This window comes from Stigmatopora nigra, chromosome 10 (assembly GCF_051989575.1).
Source record: "Stigmatopora nigra isolate UIUO_SnigA chromosome 10, RoL_Snig_1.1, whole genome shotgun sequence".
NCBI lineage: Eukaryota > Metazoa > Chordata > Actinopteri > Syngnathiformes > Syngnathidae > Stigmatopora > Stigmatopora nigra.
Genome location: NC_135517.1, coordinates 13083074 through 13106125, shown reverse-complemented (window position 1 = coordinate 13106125; position 23052 = coordinate 13083074). Strand labels below are relative to the sequence as shown.

General features: G+C 39.1%; 1 protein-coding gene across 8 annotated transcripts in view; it reads right to left on the bottom strand.

The window, feature by feature from the left end:
- LOC144202714 (forkhead box protein P1-B-like) overlaps positions 1–23052 on the bottom strand; it is an 85685-nt gene that overhangs the window by 13057 nt on the left and 49576 nt on the right. For 6 of the 8 annotated variants that reach the window (XM_077725615.1, XM_077725613.1, XM_077725616.1 and 3 more), the window contains 5 exons: positions 13472–13609; positions 13253–13342; positions 10418–10568; positions 4960–5146; positions 1569–1676 (listed from right to left, as the gene is read on the bottom strand). In XM_077725615.1, coding sequence (XP_077581741.1) covers positions 1569–1676; positions 4960–5146; positions 10418–10568; positions 13253–13342; positions 13472–13609 — 674 coding nt within the window. Of the gene's footprint in view, positions 1–1568; positions 1677–4959; positions 5147–10417; positions 10569–13252; positions 13343–13471; positions 13610–19451; positions 19539–23052 lie in introns of those variants that run through there. The other 2 variants (XM_077725619.1, XM_077725618.1) reach the window with 2 other exon arrangements.

Below are 23052 nucleotides of genomic sequence, written 5' to 3'. Positions count from 1 at the left end.
TCTGCTACACAGTGTGAGTTCTGCTGACTCTCCATTTAGACTGATAGCTATTAAAGTTATAACAATTCTTCCATCTTTGGTAGACTGGAGTAAGTGCACTAAATATATATATATTGTTTTTTATACTCTTTTTTTTTGAAGCCTGGAGTATCAGTTGCTCGGCTTCATGTGGAAGTGCTTAAGGGTTTGGGAGTTAACACCTCAGTGCGCTGCTCGCACACTGGCCTGCTGTTAGACAAAGGCAGCTTTGTGGAGACTCTCCCCAAATGTTTTCTTAACATGTTCCAAGCAGTTTGAGCAGTCTACTAAAGTAAACAAGATGTTGCCATGATAAAAACACTTGTAAAAACAAAGCAGAGTGCACTTACAGACATTGTTAGGGAGAGTTCAGTTCTACTGTGTGCCCTGAATCTAATTCCCTTCGCTTTGATAAACAAAGGGTGAGGTTAAAGTCAGAAAACAATAAAGAGTGGATGATTTAAAAGGCAAAGAAAACAAACAAAAAACTGTAAATGCTGTGTGAGGATATTTGGGTATAATGCCAATTGTAATATAATATATGTTAATCAAATTTAGATGAAAATATAAATCCTGTTGGAAAGTGGCTATGCATGATCATTACTTACTAACAATCTTGTGTCAGACACTTTGAAGGCCATCCGAAAAAATGCGTGGATTCATGCAAATGTGGGTTAAAAATATTGATCGGGCATCAAACTTTGAATCGTCTCAGAGGCAAGCTCTGCATGACACCTTTGTGCCTGAATCTAAAACTGTGAACATTCTTGTTTTTGGATAATGGAATTGTGTCATATCTTGTTTAAAGTAAGACTAATCCTGGGTGACAGTGAGCCATTGATCTGCTGCCACAAGGCAGATGTTTTCATCCTCTCCGTAACCATGGTGCTGTTATGTGCTGGATTAACAAGAGCGCACCGCACACTGGGTTGATAAGCAAACGTGAGGTCTCAGGCAGAAAATCATGACGTAAAACAACAGCAGTCTGCGCCTGACTGAACAGAGTTTAATCTGTTCCTGAGCAGTAATTTAAAAGCAGGTGTTTTTGTCAAAGATAAAATGCTACAACTTCATAAATGGACAGACATTGGCGGTGGAATGTCCTTTAAATACATGCTGGAAAAAGTGTGGGGAACATAAAAAAAGAAATGTAAAGTATATAAAGGGTAAGAGAAACAGAAATAGACCAGAAGTCAAGGAAAGCAGTCAAAGACAAACAGTAAATCCCCGTAGCCCGATGACAAGGGCAAACATGCCGTGCACCCAAAGTGTGGCCTGCTACGGATAAACATCCTACGGTTGTTTGTTTGGGAAAAATGGTCCCCATCACCATGGGAACTGCACTTATCACAGGAATTAGAGGCCCATGGCATCCTCGAAGGGAGACTTGGGCTGTGTACCCTTGTCAAGAGAGGACTGTCCCAGGCACCCACTCAGGAATAACAACCAGCTTTCGTTACCACACGTTTTTGTTGAAGGTGTTGCAAAAAGTGTCAACGAGCTAAAAGACATATACTTCCAACTGGAGAGAAGTATGCTTTTTTACTTACTTCAAGAATGACGGGAAATCATCGAACACTGCCTCACATCCAGGCCACTTGCAAACACCGTGACCATAAAGAGGATGACTGTGGGGGTGGCAGTCTTCTATTGTGGATCTAAGGGAGAAACACATGACAATTTAGAACCATTTTTTGGTACAAAACTATGTGGTGTAAGAATAACTCACTATTGTGAGGTTTAACAATGCACCGTTTCGATCCATCAAGAAAAAATCCATAGTAACTTTTTTTGTAAATAAAATATCACAAATGAAAAATTTAGATTACTTTTAATGCATTCCAATAGAAAATAATCATGTGCAGATGTGTACAGATTTTAAGTATTTCTTTTTCTCTAAAACTTTCCTAATTGATGCAAATAACTAGAATCAAACGGTTAGGATGACCATTTATTCCAAAATAATATATGTATACTTTACAACACCTTCCATCTGGCGAGATGTGTAAAACGAATGATAACCCAATTGGTGCTTGAGAAAATGGTCCAGTGGGGAGGCTACCATGAGAGCAAGACAGTTAGCCATATGGAAACAAGCACTATACAAGACACAGAACTCTCAGCTACAACAGCCTGGGGGACTGGCCTACATCGCTACCACCTGTGCTCCTTTTTGCCCACCAGTGCATCGCGCTACTGCTTCTCACCTAGGTTGACGGTTTCTACGACAAGAGGCCCTACTCTAATTATGCTGCAACACTCGACACAATTTACTATTTGAAGTGTCTTAAAACCACGATGAGATATGGGTATCTTGAGCAAATAAACGTGTAAGTATTCCTCTCGGGGTCTACCTTTTCCTGAAATTTAATCTTGTACTCTACATTGCTAAAGTTTGATTGTACATATATCTTCTTTTATATTACCATTGGCACATTTTATAGCTGTCAGTTATTGTATTGTTAGTCATAGATATTCATCAATGTGGTGACATGAATTTTTGCCCTAACCAAGTCATTTTTAGTTTGTTTTTTAATTGAAAATGGTCTTTTCATAGATGAGACAAATTACATTTTAAATGAACAAATTGGTAAATAAAAAGCGAGCAGACTCAAGGGTATTTCACTCAGTACATCGCATAGACTAACGCGCTGGGTTGAACAAGCTCTGCCATATTATGAACGAGGCTATTCAGAGACAGAACTCTGATCATAGCCTGTTTGCCAAGTGTACTTCAAGACAATTCAAAGCAGCAGCACGTGCTGCAGCTTCGGCGTGTCAAGACAGCAGTGATTGAATTTCTCCTCCTTCCTTAAGACGGAAGTGCAAATCCGATGAGTGATTCCTGAGGATGCACTTAAGGTTTTAGTTGCAGGCGTCGTTGTGCCTGGCCAGATTTTATATGACACATGAAACTAACTACATGGTACTTAGGGCCTACTGTAAACCAATCTGAAGCCAGTCGGGAAAACAGGTCCATCACAGGAGAGGCGTGTTTCTGTTGCCTGACAAAAGGATTTGCTAAACCTCATCAATTAAAAGTTCATTAAGTTCAGTGCCGGCCGGCAAGGTGAGAAGATGCTCTCGGTTTACAGCTAGACCATTTTCTTCAGATTACTTTAGATTATCAAGCAGTTGTGTTCTCAAAGATTTACTGAGAATTATGCCAAAAGATTGTGTTGTGTTTATATTGTCAAAATAAAATACTGCAAGTATTCTTGATTTGGCATGTACAGACCACTTCTATAATTTATTTTATCTTAATATTTTATTTTTATCAGTTTTATTCTGCCATATCAGATCTTGGTGAATTTATGGTTGCTAAGATTGTGCTTTTTACTCATGCAATTTGCAGATCCATACAAATGGGTTTTGTAGAGAGCGAGAAAAAAAACCAGAAGGGATAATGATAAGAAAAACATGATTAAATATACATGCTACTTAATGTAAGTAGCATTGGTATCCTTAAATGTACTCTAACCAACAATACATCATGTGGGTAAGGAATAAGAAGGTTAAGAAAGGTCTCCTATATTTTCTAAAACTATGAACTTTTACTGTGTTTGTTACAGTTTCTTTTTCGCATTGAGAATTAATGCAAAGCAAAGGCCCCTTGATAACCTCATAAACAAAGTCATGACTATCTGTTGAAATAATTTTTAATTATGTTATTTTTTTTTGTTGATGCAAAGATTTACCCTACTTTGTATTTATTATTCATGACAGATTTCTGTCACCTGCTTGGTTTCTTTAACAGATCTAAGCTACTATAACAACAATACTCCCATGAAAATATTGCACCTGAGAATGCTGTCTTCACCTAAGCTTTCGTGCTAAACTGCTGCTGACATCTTCTTTAATCTCTGACAGTCTGCGCTTGCCAACTCGAACGCTACGCTACGTCTTCTTCATTGTGCCGGGGGGCCTGTTGTTTTTCCTGCCACTGATGCTCACCTTGTTTGCTCGCTTGTGACCATTTGTGATGGAGTGATTAAATATCTACACACCCATCCGAAGCCTAACACTCAATAATAAAACACTGCAAATAGGATTATTCTCTTTTGTCTCAATTTTAAAAGACGATAACCATTTTACGTCTGTTCAAATAGTATGCATCTATCTAAATGGAAAGACAAATTTGAAAAGACATAGCCCCTTATATACATACATCACTGATGAATCATACTCTTGCATCACATGCTACAAGGCCCCCACTAGAAACATTTTTAACCTCCAAAGGTTGACTGGTTCAAAGTGTCATATGTTGTTTTTTCAACATCTCTTTCTTAATGACACATGGGTTTTGATCAGTCAGTCAGATGTTATGCAGTGAGATCATTGTGCCTGGAGGCTTTTCACGAACAGTTCAAAGATAAGAAGTTGGTGCACGAAAACAAGCAAATGTGTAAGATGCCAAATTAATTCCATCCCTGTGACCGAAACAAATTTTCAAAGCATATCATATTCACTGGTGATCAATGTTGATTCTGCAAATGTGTAAATAATCAGCAGCTTTTTTTTCCTCCTGCACCTGCACAATTTGGTCACCCGGATTGTGTGTTTTGCAGCTTATTGTACAAATCTAAAATACAAAAAAAGCAATACTAGACTCTATGAATGACAGCACAGCGGGCTTGACCTCCTCATTAACACTATTGCAATATTAAATGCAATATAAATCAATTATAAACACTGCAAAGCCCATGAGGACATCAGAATTTGTTGAAAGTACATTACACAAGATCTCCTACAATCTCACTGTGAAATCTTGGCCCAAAAAAAAATACACTAAGGGCATAACAAACATTAAATTCATTGATTGAGTAGGATATTTATGATTGTGTCAATGCGAAATAGCTTTGCAAACTTAAAACAGCATTGATGGCTGCATTTACAGAAAAGGATTTCCAAAGAGGAAGACAAAAAAAGGAAGGCACTTACACTTCTCTCTTATGACTCATGTAGTGCCCATTGGTGGGGGTATGCTGGTTGTGGTGGGGATTTTTTGGCAGTGCCGGGGAGGACAGATCAAGGCCCCTGTGGCCATTGTTGCTGCTGTTATGCTCCTCCTTTACATGAGCATTTGTTACCTCCTTCCATAGCTGTTGCAGCTCTGCAGGAATCATGCCTGAAACAAACAAATTGGATAATAAAGTCAATTAGCAGCTAATCCAATGCTCTTCTCGCCATTTAATTAAATCATTTGTCTGTAAACAAAACCGTGTATTAATTAGAAGCTCAAGCAAGTACTTCTACCCCCCTCTCCAATTCTCCTGTCATCTGGATAATGTTTGTGTACACAAATCCCTTGTACTCACGCAAATTTCATGCCCAGAGTAAAATAATTAGCATTCAGACAAGGCATGAAATCTGAATAATGGCCATCATGTTGTGTAGTGCGCACACAACAATAAGTTTACAAGAGCGACAGTAGAAAACATCCACCGTGCCTCTTTGAGAAACAGGACCCTGGGGTAATATTCTCAAAAGCGCATTAATGTGCAAAATACTTAAAGCTCTGCACCGCCTCCAATTGACACAGAAGACTTAAACCTCATTTAACAAGTCAAGCATACTGCAGCTAGCATCGCTCTTTGAAAAAAATAAATCCCTCGAAGACAGCCACTGTGATGGCAACAAATCTACACTGTGTGTGTGTGTGGTGGTGTATTTCTGCATAGAATTGACAGCAAACCTGGAAACCAGGGGGTCAGGAGTTTGGATTAAGAGGAATAAAACCGTTTTTGACAAAAAAAAAGAAAGACACTTGGATTTTTCTGGGTATTTAAATAATAAGGGAACAATCTGAAAAACGATGTAAAAATATGGCAATTTATATTGGTGAGGTACTAAAGTAAACCACATACTGAATGAAGTCCCTGCATACAGTATGTGGTGTGCAGAAAAAAATCCACTCACTCAACATTACAATTAATTAAAGCCATTCTCAAAATGAGCAGTGTTAAATGAAAGATGATTTGCACATGCTTATCTACTTGAGTTTATAGTCTCCAAATCCCCCCTCCCCGTTTCTCATCAGCAGCTCTATAGATATCAGAAGTGCTCCTTTCAAGCACCAAATTGTAATACATTGTATGCTAAATGCTTAGTCTTAATTTATTCCTGTTGTGGAAAATAAATGTGAGGTGAAGATCTCGGTCCGATCAGCAAAAAAATATTTCTAATTTGATAAGCTACTAAAGATTTTAATTATGCTGGTAATGGAGAACATTGGCCTAATGAGGCAGAGGACTCCAGAGAGACGCAAGGGCTAAGAAGTGTGAAATGAGTCTGATAGGATTGCTCTAAATTCATACGAGATCGTTTGCATATCAAAGAGCAGGAAATTATTGCAGGACATATCAATAACCTTTCCACGTTCCAAGGAGTGTCTTTCCTCATTCAAATATTTCGACACGCTCTCCCTTATTCGGCTTGCGTGTGTTTTCCCTTATTCCTTTCAACGCCTTGGTGAGTTCTAATCGAAGTGCACGCCCATGACAGGCAAAACATGCCTAATAACGCTGCTAGTGTTTTAGCATGCAAATCCCCCTTGCTTGCTGACTTACAAATGCGATGCCCATTGAGCTTTTTATGTTCCAAAGGAGACTTGGAGGGAAAAAAAGTTATTTCTTGATATTCTTTTTGAGAAGAAAAAGAAGGTCATTGTTGACGCTTGTGTCCTGCACTTAGACAGCAGGAACAATCATTTTCCCCCCCACTTGGTACCCGGTGACAGTGGGCAATGTATTTTTAGCCGATGTGCTTGACAGGGCGGCCCACACTGGCTCAATTACCGAGCAGTCCTGGTGACCTCGACACGGCTGTTTACTCGGATGAAACCACATTGGATAGAGTAGGCTGATGAGCGAATATGTCCCCTTCTGGATCTATTCGGCTTTGCTTCTCGCTCGTACCAGGCACCCCTTTGATCGCACCAAACTCAAAAAAAAAAAAAATACAAATGACGATAAAATGTAATTGCACAAAATTCCTTTACATTTCAGCAATTGAGTTACTTTTGCAGATTTCTCCATTTGATTAAAGTGGAACCAAATAAAATTTGTAAAATCCTCATTCCAGGTCAGGCGTTTTTTCCGCCTTTTAAAATGCTGGATTGGTTTATCTTTCCTCTTTTCATTTTTCAACACAGGTAATCCACTCATTACGACAGAAAAATACAGACAAGCATGTAAAAAATGTATGTTGTTGGGACACTTGATTGATCACCGGTCTCCCAACTCAATTTTACTCGGCAGGTAGCTCTGGCACTGAGACGGGCCGGGCACTTCGACCTCTTCCCGTCCTTGTCCCCCTGTACCCAGGTGACCATGTTCAAGCAAGCAGAAAGTTGATTTAAGGTTCATAATGACATCAGTTGCAGGCCATCATCCTAGATATAAAAAATGGCCCCCAGTGCTCCTGGCTCTTTAAACCAGGCTGTTACTCCTCGCACACGGTGCCAGTGTCATGGGGGGACAGTGACATTGCTATTAGTTTATTGTTCTGTCAGGCTGGGACCTTACTGCACCCCTGTTTATGTTGCAGTAATCACTGGCCTGCTGATATGCACCCCTAGGCCTGAAATATGTCCTGCATTTTTTTTGCTGCAGGAACTATTACCCGTAACCTACGGCTGGATGTATCAATCAATGACAGGTCGGCCGCATTAGTCGCCACTGTCCCTGATGTGCCGCTGTTCTGTGGGCACTTCATGGCTGGTCACATTCTTTGCTTTCATATTACCGGCAAATTTATCTTGTCACCATCCCACTGGCCTCTCAGAGACAACTTAAATGATGTTTTTCCGCAACTGCCCTCTTGCAGTTCAACCTCAGAGCGCCAAGATGCCATTTTTTGCCCCCCGTGTGCATATGGTGTACTGTGTTTAGTATTGAAATGGAAACACGAATTCAACAATGAGAGCATGGAAACACTGGTAACTCTTATCAGGTAATATTTGCGCCTGTTGTGGTGATGAGAGCTTGGGGGTGGGTTTTATCCTTTCAGGCAAATTGTTATAATTTATAATAGATATCGTCGAACTGCTTCAAAGACTTTGAACATTAATGTCAAAATAATTGACGACTATAGAAAAAGATTATACGGAGCATGCAAATGGGAATTGTGTTTTACTCAAATTTGTTATCGAAAGGTTTCCACTAAATTTCAAGAGAGCTGGAAAGCATTATTTAAAATCATTTTAGGAGAATGTCATTTTAAGAAAATATGACACAAAAACACATTAAGTTAAACTTTAAGAGATGTTTTCACTATTTTCTGGTTGTGGAGTTACCACACATTATTTACACATACTGGCAAATTAACAAAAGTTAAATCTACAAGAGGAATTACATAGAATAAAACAAAATAAATGAATTACTGGATATCCCAGCAATGAAAATCCTAAACTATTTTTACCTAGTGAACAAACCATGTGGAACATCTGCTCAACTTTTAGAAATAAAAGCTCTGAGGCATTTGCCACATAATTTAACCAGGGTTAAAACAATTTAGAGGAATTAACTTTTTTTTTTTTACTTGAGAAAAAACAACAACACTAGCAGCAGTGTCACAAAATAGCAACACGTTATAATGAGGGAAAGCAGAGTAAGATGCCCATTTATTACGCCTGAGTTTAAATCAATGATCACTGGAGCCCAGATAGAGCAGATAAAGTCATGACTTGCAACCCACTGCTAAATGCAAGGCGAATATTGTAGATTAGATCACAGCACCATAGGCCAAATGCACTGTTGCATGAAAGAGTTAAGTGATGTGGAAAACAGAAAGGTCATCAATAACTTCAAACAGTCAAGCATAAAATGCATTGAATAGGAAGACAAACGGGGGGACTGAAACTGTAGCTTAAGCAATGTAACAGCTGTCCGAGAAACCAAGTAAAACATCAATGGATTGTGAGGATAAACTAAACCGGAGTTTTGTTGCTTGAGCCAGACAAAAAAATAATGAGGATGTCACCTTAAAGAAAGGCTCCCATTAGCTACTAATAACATCGGTTATAATAGGATTGATTTAGGATCAGTTGCAGTGGAATATTGTTTTTTAATCTAAAAATAGAAACAGCTTTTATTTCAGTCACTGCGTAAAAATCCTATAATAATTGTCACCAACAATTTTATAATATTTGTGGATTTGTTTGCACTTAAAATGAAAATCAGCTCAGTAATCATTTTTGGTGCAAGTTTAGATAATACTATAAAACTAAATATTAATAGAAAGTAAAAGAATACAAATGAAGTACACGTACACACACACACCCGCTCACACACAAACGCTTGGTGATGCTGCATGGCATTCACTTACGAGATGATGACACAGAATAAACAGGATGTACTGGGACTAAAACTACTAAAAGTACAGTATCTGTTCATATCGCCCGTATAATGCTTTACTCAAAGGGTGTGTTTGTTTGCTAGACATGTGACACAAAGCAATTCTACAAAGCACACTCAACACAGCGGCGCTCCACGCCTGTGCCCACGGCAATTGCCTGCAAGCGGATGAATGATTCCATACCCAGGCCAAACAATAACACCACTGTACAAACGTGTTTGTGTGTGCCTATTACCTAAGCACCTCTGAACCCTCCTGTTTTTAATCACCCTTATCTTGTTATTTCAAAACTGTTTGTCTTAGCTAGGAATGAATAGTGAATGTCATGTTCTGAAACCCGTACAACAGTGTCTTTTGTCATAAGGGGAACTATTCCTTAACAAATAATAAAAGAATAAATAAAGACACAAACATGTACTGGCTGCTGAACAAACGAGCTCAATGACACTTTAGGAATTAAATATCAAACTTTGCCAAAGTTTTTGCATTGATGCTAGTGTATTATTACTGCCAGGTGTATTATTACTGTTATTTCTTATTTCCTATCTAATAGTTTTATGTTCTGTTTTGCTGATTAATAATTGAGTGTGCTTCAACAGTAGTGCATGTTTACTAAAATAGCTTTTTTGATTATCAATGTTTTAGTCATGATTACAAAGATGGCAACACAATTTCACAAGGATTCCACCTCGCATATTTTCAGAGTCATTCAGTTCACAGTATCTATCGAAATATGCTAAACTACAACGCTCAGTTTACTCATGGTCTTTACTCAGAGCCATGCAAGTGAGGCAAGGTGACCGTAGCAAAATATTTGCAGCACATACCTCGGATCGAAAGTTTTTAACATGCCCTTAAATCTCTGCTTTTCCAGAGTTATGAAGAGGATAGAGACATGACTAACTGCCGATTACTAAAACTTCAACCGTAAACTCAAAGGAATTGATATAGCTTTTATATCACTCTTTCTATTGATAACCAAGAGATGGCTGAATACAGTGACGTACTTATTCAATAGGCTATAGTGATATACTCTACTGACCATGTGCGAGTGACTGCAGCGGCAGGCCCGTTTGTCCAGGCTGGATAGAGAGCAACCCTTGCCTCTGAAGATTGAGCAGATGTTGCTGCTGGACCTGCTGGACCTGAAGGAGCTGCTGCTGGAAGGCCAACTGCTGTGCTGACATCTGGTGCTGAAGAAAGACATTCACAAATTTAGTAGAAACAAAAGCAATCTTTGAAGCCTAATACCCATAGTTAGTATTTAAAGCCATTTTCAATTTTACTATACAAAAATGGATCATTGCAAACAATGCCATGATAGACCATCATTTGGTGATATGACGGTTCCTCTTTTCTGGGTTGAAAAAGTACCACAGTCATGTCTGGGTAGCCTCCAATAAACCATTGATATTGAATCATTTAAATTAAGTTTTTTTCCAAATTATACAAAATAATGAACAAAATTATATTTGCAGATTGACATCTACATTTACCAGATTTTTGAGTGACTAAACTCACTTGTGTTTGTTGCCTCATCTCTTAGGAGTCGTACACAGACAACAGCATGTGTAAGACAACGGTTTATTTCGTAATCGATAAAACAAACAGATGAGTGTAAAAAAAAAACAGTAATAGAGCAAGTGGGAGGAGAGACGGGGGCACTAAAAAACGGTGCCAAGCCGTGTACCGCACCCAGTTAGCTAACACAGGATACATCAAGCTTTGTTTACTTGTCACAACTGAGTGCATACAAAAAATGTCTCGGTGGCAGGCGGTTGCCAGGTCACTTGTAGGCAGGTCAGAAATAAAAAATAAATTAAAAAAACCTGATAAAAATCTTTGCTAAAGGGCATCGAGTCACGCAAGCCCAGTAACATCTGGAATTTTGCATTTATTTGGATGTAATAAGGCCTAATTAAACTGAAGTGTCGTCTCACTAGTTGAGTTGTTATAAAGGTGCTTCAAAGAAAGAAGGGAGAACTCATAAGTGAAGAACAGTAGCTAAAGATGAAATGTGTGATTTAATCCGAAAGATGAGAAGGAAGAAACATGACAAGGATTCCAGAGAGGATTCTGGGATGCCGACGGACTGTGATTTTCTATGATGTGCCTGATTAATTGAAAGGTGGTTGGCTTCTTATTTTCATTAGTGTGAGAGAAGTTTCTTGTTTCTTTAGTGGTTTGCCCTCAGCTAGTTCCTCACTGACAATCTGAGACAAAGAATCGCAACTCGGGGGTGGTAGTTCACAGGGAACAACGCCTTTCATCAAAACTCTTAATAAATAGAAGTTGGCTTTTCCCGGAGTAAAAAAAAGAAAAAGAATGAAACACTGAGTATTGCAAATTAATTTAACTCTCTCCCCCTTGCATGTTTTATCATCCGGACCCGTCAAATGACACGGGGGGGGGGGGGGGGGGGGGGGGGGCTCCTGTGCAGTCCCAGCATGGAGACACATAAAAAAACAGCAGAGCCAACAGACCAAATAAGAGGTTAACAAGAAGTGGCACAAGGGAGAGAAAAATATAGTCCCTGACAAATGATAAAGAGTGGCAGTGGCAGGCCTTTATTGTAGAGCTTCAAATATAAAGTTAAAGATCTTTGAAAAATGAAATTTTGATGTCTTTAAAATAAAAAGGGGCACAAAGCAACAACAGGGGGTTATTGTCTGGCAGCCACTAGGGAGTCACAGCATAATTCTTATTCTCTCTTTTGATGGCTTCTAGAAATGCCACAGAAAAAAAAGAGTAGAGAGAGAGAGAGAGAGAGAAAGAGACAGCAGAGAAGGAAAGCCTCGCGGGGCTGCATCTATTTCCTGTGATCATACATAATATACTTCAAAAGTTATTTTTTTCTCCTATTCTCATGCTCTATTCAACTGATCAATTGCCCCTCCTTGCCTCCTCCACCCCTTTCCTTTTGTCTCACTTGCTCCTCTTGTGTTTACATCAGTTGCGACTTAGTGACAGGGCCTATCTGAGGCCGAGGAGCTGTGCTGTCATGTTGATTTATGGGAGCATCACGCCACGACTTGTCCAAACTGAAGCCCGCAGTTCATTAATTAGGGAGCTTCGACTTTGAAGCTGGGAGCTTTGACAGCACGGAGGCACGTGAGCACGAACATGCGTGGATGTGCCCGCTTTTAACACGGGCTCCGTTTTTCTAAGCTTCTTCCTCTACTCTCCTAACACTCAAGTCAATGGGGACGCGTGAAAATTCCCTGATTGTCTTTGAACTTCTTCTGACCGCACAATAATTTGCTTTGTCCGTAGCCATGCACGTATCCGCCAATCATTAGCACGCATTAAGCCGCAGCCTACGAGCGTGCCCCGCCGTACTGGGGGAGCAAAAGAGTGCAAACGAGAAAAGATGGGAGAAGAAATAAAAACCTCAACGCAGACAACAAAGCTGGGAGCGCTCTGTGCGTTGATATCTCACAATTACATGCCTTCTCAGCCGCTGCCATTTCCATGTTAATTACCGAGAAAAGCCTCTCAGATTTATATGCGCCGTGTTCTATAACCCCGACCCCCCCCCTCCTCTCCTTTCATTATGTCCTACACACGACTCTTAGGAGCGCTCATGTCTTTGTTGCCCAGTGCACTTGTTTATTATGGATACAAAGTTTGAAACCGCCACTGAGGGAAATCCAAACTTTTAAAATGACTGCACATATTCAGTCTTTGCCATTTAACCAAAACGTCTGACATAACAATCAGAAGCATGGATGCACTTGACTCCTCCTCCCTTTCCATGATTTAACCACAGTTTGAAGGCAGATGGATTGGAGGGAGGAAGCGCATATGTCTTCCATCTCTATGTCTAGTCATTGGTTTTTAAAGTGGCAGCCAGTTGAAATGATGTCAGTCTATCTACCTCTTTAGTCTGCTTGCTGCCTCCATGCTGTTGAAGGAGCTGGAGGTGGAGCTGTTCTTGCTGCTTCTTGTAGAAATCTTGGAGTTGCTGCTATAGGAAAAGATAGGGAGATTTAACATACAGTCTGTCATTCATTCTTAGGATTCAGACAATTTGGGAAAAATGTACTTTTTTTTGTGTGAAATTGAGTCTATTTGAAATGAAGTGTCAGTGCCATACCTGTTGTAACATGAGGGCCTGCTGCTGCTGTAGAAGAACCTGGAGCTGCTGAGGGCTCAGGACTTGCTGTTGAAGGATCTGCTGCATCTGCTGAGGAGTTATCACTTGAGGTGTCATCATAGCCACTGACACCGGAACCTGTCAAGAAAAAGGCATTGGGTTATTCACAAAAATGGAGACTGCTTCATATATTTAGTTAGCTTCAGTGAGACACTCAAAAACCTTTTCGTTGAACATGCCTCTTTTAAATAGGTGTCAAGGAAACACTACCTGACAAGAATGCATGCAGATTTTTGCCCTTCAAACTAAAGATACAACTAAATGGACTAAAGAAGATGACAGTTCACGCCTGAAGAGTATATTGCTCGCCAAAGTCCCCCCCCCCCCAAAATCTGTCCTCCTCCTTTCAGCAACATCCCTTTTAATATACGTATACACCCTGATGCCATTGAACATGATGCACATCTCCAGTGATGCTTCTCCCTGTTTGCCATTTATAAAATATGGCAAATATGCCATACCTTAAGACGTAAAGTCGTTGCACACGCAGGACATGTCATGTGAGAGCATTTCATTAGAATTGCTGTCAACATTGATCTATTATTGTGACAATATACAGTGCCTGGAGGAGGAGGAGCCAGGGTGAGGAGCCATGCAGGCCGCTAACAAACTCTTGAAAGGTGTAACAGTGTGGTTCTTCAAAATAAGCGATTTGTTGCGACACTAAAATGGCCCCTTAGTTGTCAGAGGGCCTTAATTGCTCCTTTGTCACGAGAAATTCAACATCTATTTGGGTGCTGTCGTTTAAATATGCGATTTCCAAAACTATTAAAAGGTGCCTATTCTTGACAATTGAAGAAGAGAAGTGTGCTTGAAAATGTTTTTTAATGAACTTATTATCATTTTTTTGCATTCCTGTGCTTGAACCAGACAAAAGCATAACGTTCGACCGTCAAGATTACCCAAATTGTAACAGAATTGAAAGCAATCTGCTCAACACTATTTTTCTAAATACATTTATTATTGTAATTTGAATTATAACATTTTTTTTGACACACAAATAACCTTTTGGGGGTTTTATCCATTGTAAAACACGGCAACAATAAAAATGAACTATTATACTGTTAAAAAATGTAAAAAGGAGTACAGTATTGACAAACAAAAATGTGATAGTTTTTTATTTTTTATTTATTTATTTGTATTTATTAATTTACCCTAACCACAAGTAATCTGTTGCACTTGTTCAACCTCGAGGCAATGAATGCGATGTGAACTTAATGCAGGATTCACCCTTTCCCTTTTCTTATTTTCAGCGGTCATACAAGGGGGTCGAGGGGGGAACATGCAATATTAATCCCCCCCGTCCCTATTGTATCTTAATATGCAGTTCATCTTGAGTTTTGCACATGACTTCTCCTGTCATCTGCATACACACCCCCCTTCTAATTCCCTAATTTCACAGTCATTTTCTTACAAGGTCTTTTTTCTCTTGGCATCACTAATTTTTACGAACTATTCTGAAGGTCAAGTAGGCGGGCCAATTTTTCTAACATGCAAACGTTAAACATGTCATTTGAATTTAATTGATATTCATCTTTTCCGGCTACATATGAGGACATTTTATAATTTCCTGAACATATCTTCATGTTAAAATGCTCAAATCATTTATTTTAGTTTTATGTTATTCATCAAAATGCCATTATTAATGACTAAAATAGGCACATACATCAAATTATATTTAGACGCACATCTTAAGTGGTAAATGCAAATTTTTAAAAAATACATATTTAATTTTTTTTAAATGTTGTCATGCTTGACATCTTTTTTCAACAATTTTTTTTGAGTTCCTTAATCTGATTTACAGACACCAGCCGTACACATTTGATATCTTACTCAGAGCAAAATCCCACCTAAGAAGCCCACTTCCATTTTATTACCTATAACGAGTGACATCATTAGTAGGAAGAGGAATTGTACACTTCTTAACCTATTGATCAATGTAACTACTACCATTTAATCCTGTGCTGAAGGAGCAAAAATCTGCCTAAAACGTGGTGCTATTGAGACAGAGGACAGAAGGGAGCACTTTAACGAGAAAATATTGCCCTGGCCTCTGTATCATTCCCATTTAACGGAAACACAAGACACCAGTCGCCATTTAGTGTACTCACATATTATACTCTCTGTTATCTCTGGGATTAATCCAGATGATTTACCAAAAATGTATTACCATCTAAAGATAGTCTATAAGAGACTTTGGTACTGGGCTAATAGCAAAAGGGATCCAATGAGCCCAGCTCTAATCAACTCAACAATACAAGTGTGTTGAGAGAAAAAAAAAAGAGAAAAGAAAAAGGAAGGAAAAAAAAGAGGACATACTGAAGATGCCAGAAATAGCTGACGTTTATGAATTTCATGAAGGTGGCGCACTCTAGGTGCCTCACATACATAAACATTAAAACCTTAAACATTCCTGCACAGCTGCAGACTGACAGATGTAATATACTAGTGTAATACTCCAGGCCTGCAGGACAAATACACAAACTTATATACATACACATTACTTTGGGAGATTATGTTCAACTTCCAAAAATACTGTACGCCACACAGAGAAAATCTGAAAATTATTGAGGAACGGAAGACCGACATCTGTTGTCAAAATGTTGGCTTTTTCTAACACCAAATTACATGCACCTGTGTTTTCAAAGACCTTACCGCAATGTACGAAAAAATAATAGTAACAATTGTGATATGTGGAGAAAAAAAAAAGCTTAGGAGTAACATTGACATGTGCCATTGATTCCAAATTATTGAATTTGTTTCTGTGATGGATTCCTCAATCAGCTGTGGTAGGTCAACTACTGGTAGTGGATGAAGAGATTTTTTTTTCCAACGCAGAGGATAATAAAAGAATGTATTTTTAAAAAGAAAGAGAGAGAGACATGGCACAGTACGCCAGTGAGACCAGCTCAGAGATTTCACTTGCCAAGAGCGTGCAGTTTAACTCAAAATGACGATGATGGAGGAAGAGAAGAGGGCACTTTGCAAATTTTAAATTTCTGATTCAGGCGGTTATTTTGTTAAGTGTTGCCATTAAATTAAATGGGTATAAACATGTCAATATTTCAACGTGCAAACAACTTTTTTCTCACATTACACAAAAAAATATGGTTATTTAGACCACGTAACAAGTTAGATTTTAATCTAAATTACCATTGTTTTCATTTGCACTTCCCAAAACGCACATGCAAATATAAGAAAATACCTGTAATTAGAATGGATAATAGTATATAGATTTAGTCTAGCCCAAAATTTGTACAGAATGGTCACGGTGCAGGAAAATGGGATCAAATACACATTTTGTCTACTATAAAATGGACAGCTAAGGGGAATGATTTGGAGCTTTGCAGAAGCTTCATATAACAGGATTTTGACTCATTTCATTTTATTGTGGATTTTCTCCTCCGTTTAAAAAAAAAAAATTGACAGTCGTTTTTTTTTTTTTTTTTAAAGCCAGTTCCACCGTTAGACTTAAACAAACAAACTGCCCGGCAAAGCGGGTGAGCTCATCCCAACAACAGCTGAGTAGCGTGCCTCACCCTGATTCTCTCCACTGCCGGTGCACACAGGGCACCCTGCACCTCCTCATGTGTACACACAGACTATAACAATATTAATTTACAATTTATTTTTAAAATAAATAACACTCCAGTGATGGAAAATAACATTCTGCACACACAATCTATAATGGACTGGCTTATTATTGAATTAAATATCAAGCCATACAAATACAATGGGGCAAAATGCAAATACTGGACTTTCTTCAGTTTCCCCTTTTTAAGTGTAAATGTCAAGTCACTTGATAAAAGCCTTTGCGGCACCTCCACCACATTTCCTAACTAAAAAAAATCAGGGAGTATATTATAATTGTCTAATGAATCAGTCATTACTTAATTTATCTTTTCCCAACTATTGTGTATTATAAATTTTCAGTGTGAACCGCACCCGCCTCTACACGGTTATGCAACGACGTGTCGTAAAGATACATTATTTGAGTCAGTTGAGATTTAATTAAGATCAGAACCTATAAATCCCTTTCAAATGAAACTGTAGTCGAAAAGACAATGGCTGACAGCATCATGCAGATTGTTTATATTATCTAGCAAAGAACACCTAATCCTTGTTTCTATGACGGCAGACAACACAAATTGTGTCGCTTCTCAACTACGGATCATTTAAGATTTGTATTCGTTAATATGTTTCTGGAATGAACTAAAATGAAAATGACCCCCCAAAAAAAAAAACTTCACCCTGGGAGGTGCAATGTGTCGCCGTGGGACTCATTCTTAAATTATCGAAGCTATGTGGTGAAAAAGTTCACGCTTCTACCTTAAAGTGTTCAACGCCTGTCTACCATTTACATCAGGAAGCAGTAAATCACTCCATCTAAAAAGTCGTGACACTACAACACCAAATGAAAGCTTTTCTTCAAGAAATTCCACAAATTTGTGAGTGAACGAAGGGCAGAAAAAGAAAGATCAGGTGGTGGTGTTACACTTCTTGCCAAGTATTCCCCTGTCTCTACTCTTCCCTTCAATCTGCTTGCTCTGCTACAAAGTAAAAAGCCATCCTTGTAAAGGATATCCCAGCAAACTAAGGGGGACTCTGGCAACCGCCCCGTAAGTGCCCCAATCGTGGCAGAAACGGAGAATCTATTTGCCGATGTTGTAGTCAAGAAATGACAGGTGCTGGCAGCCCCTCTTTTTGACAGGCCACTGCACAAATAACGCCCCTGCCTGAAAGGGCTAATGCACAACTAATGAACAATAAATCAGCTTTGATTACAAACTGTCATCCCAATCAGCTCGCACTCCAGCTCTCCTAAACTGTGAGTCTCGGCACAGCTGCACGGCATTACAGTGCACGTTGCCCTGTTGGTGTTCTCTTCTGCTCAACCAGGTGACAATCTGCTCTACTGTTTCTTCACTTACCCTTATTCATCTCCCCATTTCTGATGTAAAAGCTCGACAAGGGTGCTTAAAGTTAGTTAAAATAAGTAGTTATTTTAAAAATGTTAATGAAATTCTTAAAATTATTGGAATAAAAATTTCTCATCTAAGGGAAAAAAGACTTTAAAAAAAGGGATCAAAATCAATCACAGTGCAATTATCAAAATGATTACACGGGTTAAGTACAACTTTCACTCTTTTTTTCAGCAAGTTACAAGTGAAAGATTTTCTCAAATATGTTCTGTAGTGACAGCGCTTAATAAAGTGCTTCCATTTAATTTATGTTAAAATGAGCAATTCATTAAGTTATGTGATAGATAATTAGCAAAATGAATTAGTTTGACAAATTTGAAATATCCAGGTTCCTAAGAGCAACAAAACAAAAAAACACGGCAGCTCTTATTAAAAAAAATAGTTAAGAAAAATGTTAATTATTATTATTTTAGTTTTAAACAACAAATTCTGAGAACTGTTTATAATTAAAACATCAAACGGGACAGCTCCAAATCTCGCTGAACTGGTTTGCTGGCTATCAGAAAAGTAAACAAGGAAAACGAGAAGAGGAAAAAATACGCAAAAATTGAATGCAACCCATTACTCAGAACTGTTTCCTATATAAAAACCACAAAAAAGCACAGCTCAAACAAGCAAGCACACTTTACGTCCAAGTAAAACTACCTCAAACACCCCTATGAAAAAAAAACTGGTAAAAGTTAGTATAAAAAATACATTAAGCAGTATTTTACAAACAAATGAGCCTGTGCAGAGTGTCTTAACAGCAAAGTAGTCACTTCTGTATCAGAGAAACTTTGATGCAAATCTTCATGACACATTTAACCCATTAGAATGACAGAATAACAACAATCACTGGACAATACGATCCCTCTTTGTATTTTCCCCAGTAAATAAAATTGTCAAGTTTCTAAGCAAGAACACTAGCTATATCAAAGAACTCAATCATATTGACAAACCTGACAAACTCCATTTAGCTGGCAGGGTAAACAGAAAGCCGGGCCACGCGGTGTGGAGTGAAGCAGAGCGGAGAACACAGCAGCCACGGAAAGAGAGAGAGAAAGAGAGAGAGACACAGGGAGGGGGGAGAATGAGAGAGAGAGGGAGAGAGTTAGGTAGGTTGGAAGGGAGAGGCAGTGGCAATGCAGGCAGGATGAGAACAAGCTCTGTTGTGCTGTAGCGTCTCCAACCTTCTTCGGAATACTACAGACAGATTGCACACGCAAGGTTACTCCCTGGCTGACAAGATACAAAACTATCCAATCAACCACACCCTTCTCCACCAATCACAAGGAACCCTCTAAACATAATCAATTCAAATGGGGCCACACAATGGGGAACTGCAGGCTGAGCTGCAGGTGAACCGTGGCTTTGTGTGTGTGTGTGTGTTTGTGTGTGTGTGTGGTGGTAGGGGGATGCTTTAAAAAAAAAAGGAAACAGTTGACCCTTTGACCTCTGCTGGGACTATGGCCATGCTATTTAAACAATGGAAGCCCAAAGACAAGAGGCCCTTTAATTAAACAACAGATAAGTAAACACGGCTATCCAGCGGAAAGAAAGAAAACTGGCCAAGCTATCAGCCCTTTATTGTTCTGCTAAATGGAAATATTTATAGTGGCAGAACAAAAGACACAACTCAACAACAAATGAATAAACAACTCTGACACTGTTGTTTACACTTTTACCCAGTTTCCCATGCAGGCTTTTTTTTTTTTTTTTACAAACATCAAAGTTCTTTTAATGACATTATTTGTTCAGCATTCCACATTTCAAGCTCATGAATATTATATTAGAAAATTAAGGCACGTGTCTGAGTTTCTTTGGCTCTAAAATAAAATAAATATTCATCTATTGCGATACTATTAACGTTGTATTTTTTTTAACCGAGGAACTATCAAACATCGCCCGCATATAGTACTTTGTGTCCCTGGAAAAAAAATGAAATAAAGAGGGAGCTGCTACCAGGCAATCTATTCAATGACATCCCAATGAGAGCAATTATTGTCGTGATAACGTCACACACTTAAAAACACCCATGAGCTCTCAAAGGAGCCAAGACAAGAGAAGAAAATAGCACTCTGCCACCTACTGGAAATTAGCCTTAACTGCCCAAGAGGTGAGCAAGTAGGGGGGGAGGCATGCCTTATGTGGTCTGACTTTAGTTTTTACAGAGCAATTTGACTTGAAACACTGACTGACTAAATGTTATTACTCTTTCTGAAAGACTACATATAAAAGGACGAAAGTCATCGTTAAAAGCGAGTTTGGGAGTAATACAAATAAATCCAGTCAACAAAGAATAGGAGGAAAGATTAACACCTCACTTTGTTAATTACTGTGACAATAAACAGCATGCAGCAACTGTGAGTACTTTGAACGCATCACATATCAACAACCTATAAACCCTTGGCCAAGGATTAAAGAATGTTCATGGGACGCATTCCAGTCCGCAAACACATTGGTAAAATAAACAGAGCTAAACACAGCATCAGCATGACAAGCCACTGCTCTCATCAGCTAATAACTAACAATGAACTCAGCTGAGCTAGCCTGGACTGTATAAATTATTGACTGGGACACCTCAAGTGTTAAAAGTGACAATCCCAATATATGTCATACTGAATAATTAAACGGAGGAAAAGGTGCTTTTATTTTGTATCTGAAACACCCTAGACAGCTTTCTCCCTCTCTCTCTCTCACACACGCACACACACACACACACACACACACACACACACACACACACACACACACACACACAAACACACACTCAAAACCGACAAACCTGCTCACGGCCGCATTCATGCTCTTAAAGCACACAAACACACTCACACAGGGTGGTTGAAGCCAGAGCCATACTCTTTTTTTTTCCTCAGCATTCTCCCTTGGGTGGCATGTCGACGTATTCTCAATAAAACACCTTCTTAGCAGTAATAGGCCACTGTTCTCATTTCAACACTCCCAACGGCCTTGTGATAAATTTAGCAGACACACAGTTCAAGCATCTCTACTCACACACAGTCTTTCTAATCCATTGCCTCTGTGCCCGCACCGTGTAAAAATAATTACACTTTTGTGTCGATGCGATACACAGTATATAGATTTTATTTCCCTGTGCACAGAGAAACATCAGTAACCTTGAGCCTTGGACTGCATCCCTGGTGATAGTTTTCAGGGAGTAGTAAGTGTTTGTGCCCATGACAGAGTGAATTACATTATAAAACACTCCCATTTCCTGCTTGACTTAAAGTGAAAGTACTGTTAGGTCTGGTTAGGCTCAGCCTCGTGCTGCTCTGGCTACAGAAAATGATACAGCTCCGATTACAAAGTCTTCTCAAAACATAGCCAGGACATAGGATGCACCGGTATGCCTGCCAGTGTCATTCTGTTAGGGGTAGTACATAGGCAGGGGGGATTAGGAACACAATACTGAACACTGAATAAAATGGGGAAGTAAAATAAACAAATATTTACTCATCTAGATAGTTAGAGAGAAATATTCGTGCCAACGTACCGTGACGAAGAGTGGCTCTATACAATTTCATGCCAAATTCCGTCAGCATGGAGAGTAATAATATTTTATTTTGAGGCAGAGCGGGAGCGGAAAGGGGCTGGGACCAACAAAAAAAAAGTTCACGCTCCTCTGTCTCTCTTTTTAAGAGCTTCTATTGTTCATTGCCAGTATTATCAGGTGTCTGATGCATGGGGACTCAAAGTTGTTTGGTTAACCTCTAGATTGCCTGAACTTCAAGCTTGGTGGTCCAACAAAGCGGAAAAAAATGAATTACAGTGATGGGCCCAGGCAATGCCCCGATACACCTCTGAAATGCAAGTATGTGAGTTGCTGCAAACGCATATAACATAAATGTATCTTTGTCACCCACTTTGTATAACAGAGGTGTTGGAACCAGGTGGGGGCTGTTTTCACATAGTACATTAGTAGTGTCATTTTCTTACTATAAGCTGCTACTCCCGCCCCCCGTTTTGAACCCTGAAGGCAATTTATGGATTTTTTTACAGGCTAATGAGCCGCATGTTTTTGGTGTAAATAACCCCAAAAATATTTTGTATACCAACTCCACTGTTGCCTATACAGGTATGTGAACAAAGGCCTTTGAGAGCATATCATGGTGTTAATAGATCAAACAAGTAAATAAAATGTTTTAGGGTGGGAGAAGAAGAAGGCTTAATAGGACAATTGGAAGTAATATCACACTATCATCACATGCCAGGTAAGTCTTGGCAATTAAGCGGAACTGATGCAGTATCTTCACTGCATTGTCAAGCGGTGCATGGTGAAGTATCAGCGACATAAGATTCCAATTGCTTGAAGGATAGACAACACCGTGACAATGTCCATCCCAACGGAAAGAATCTTCTTAAATGAAGTAAAATGACAAAGGCAGAGGAGAAAAATTAAATTTAAAAAAAGATAGATAATATTTTTTAGGAGTAACCAAAAGGGATGTTGGACATGCTTAAATGGCGGGACTATTTTGGCCAGTAAAAACTGAGTATCTGGGATTGTCCAACCTGCTCGCCACGCATCATAGTTTATAT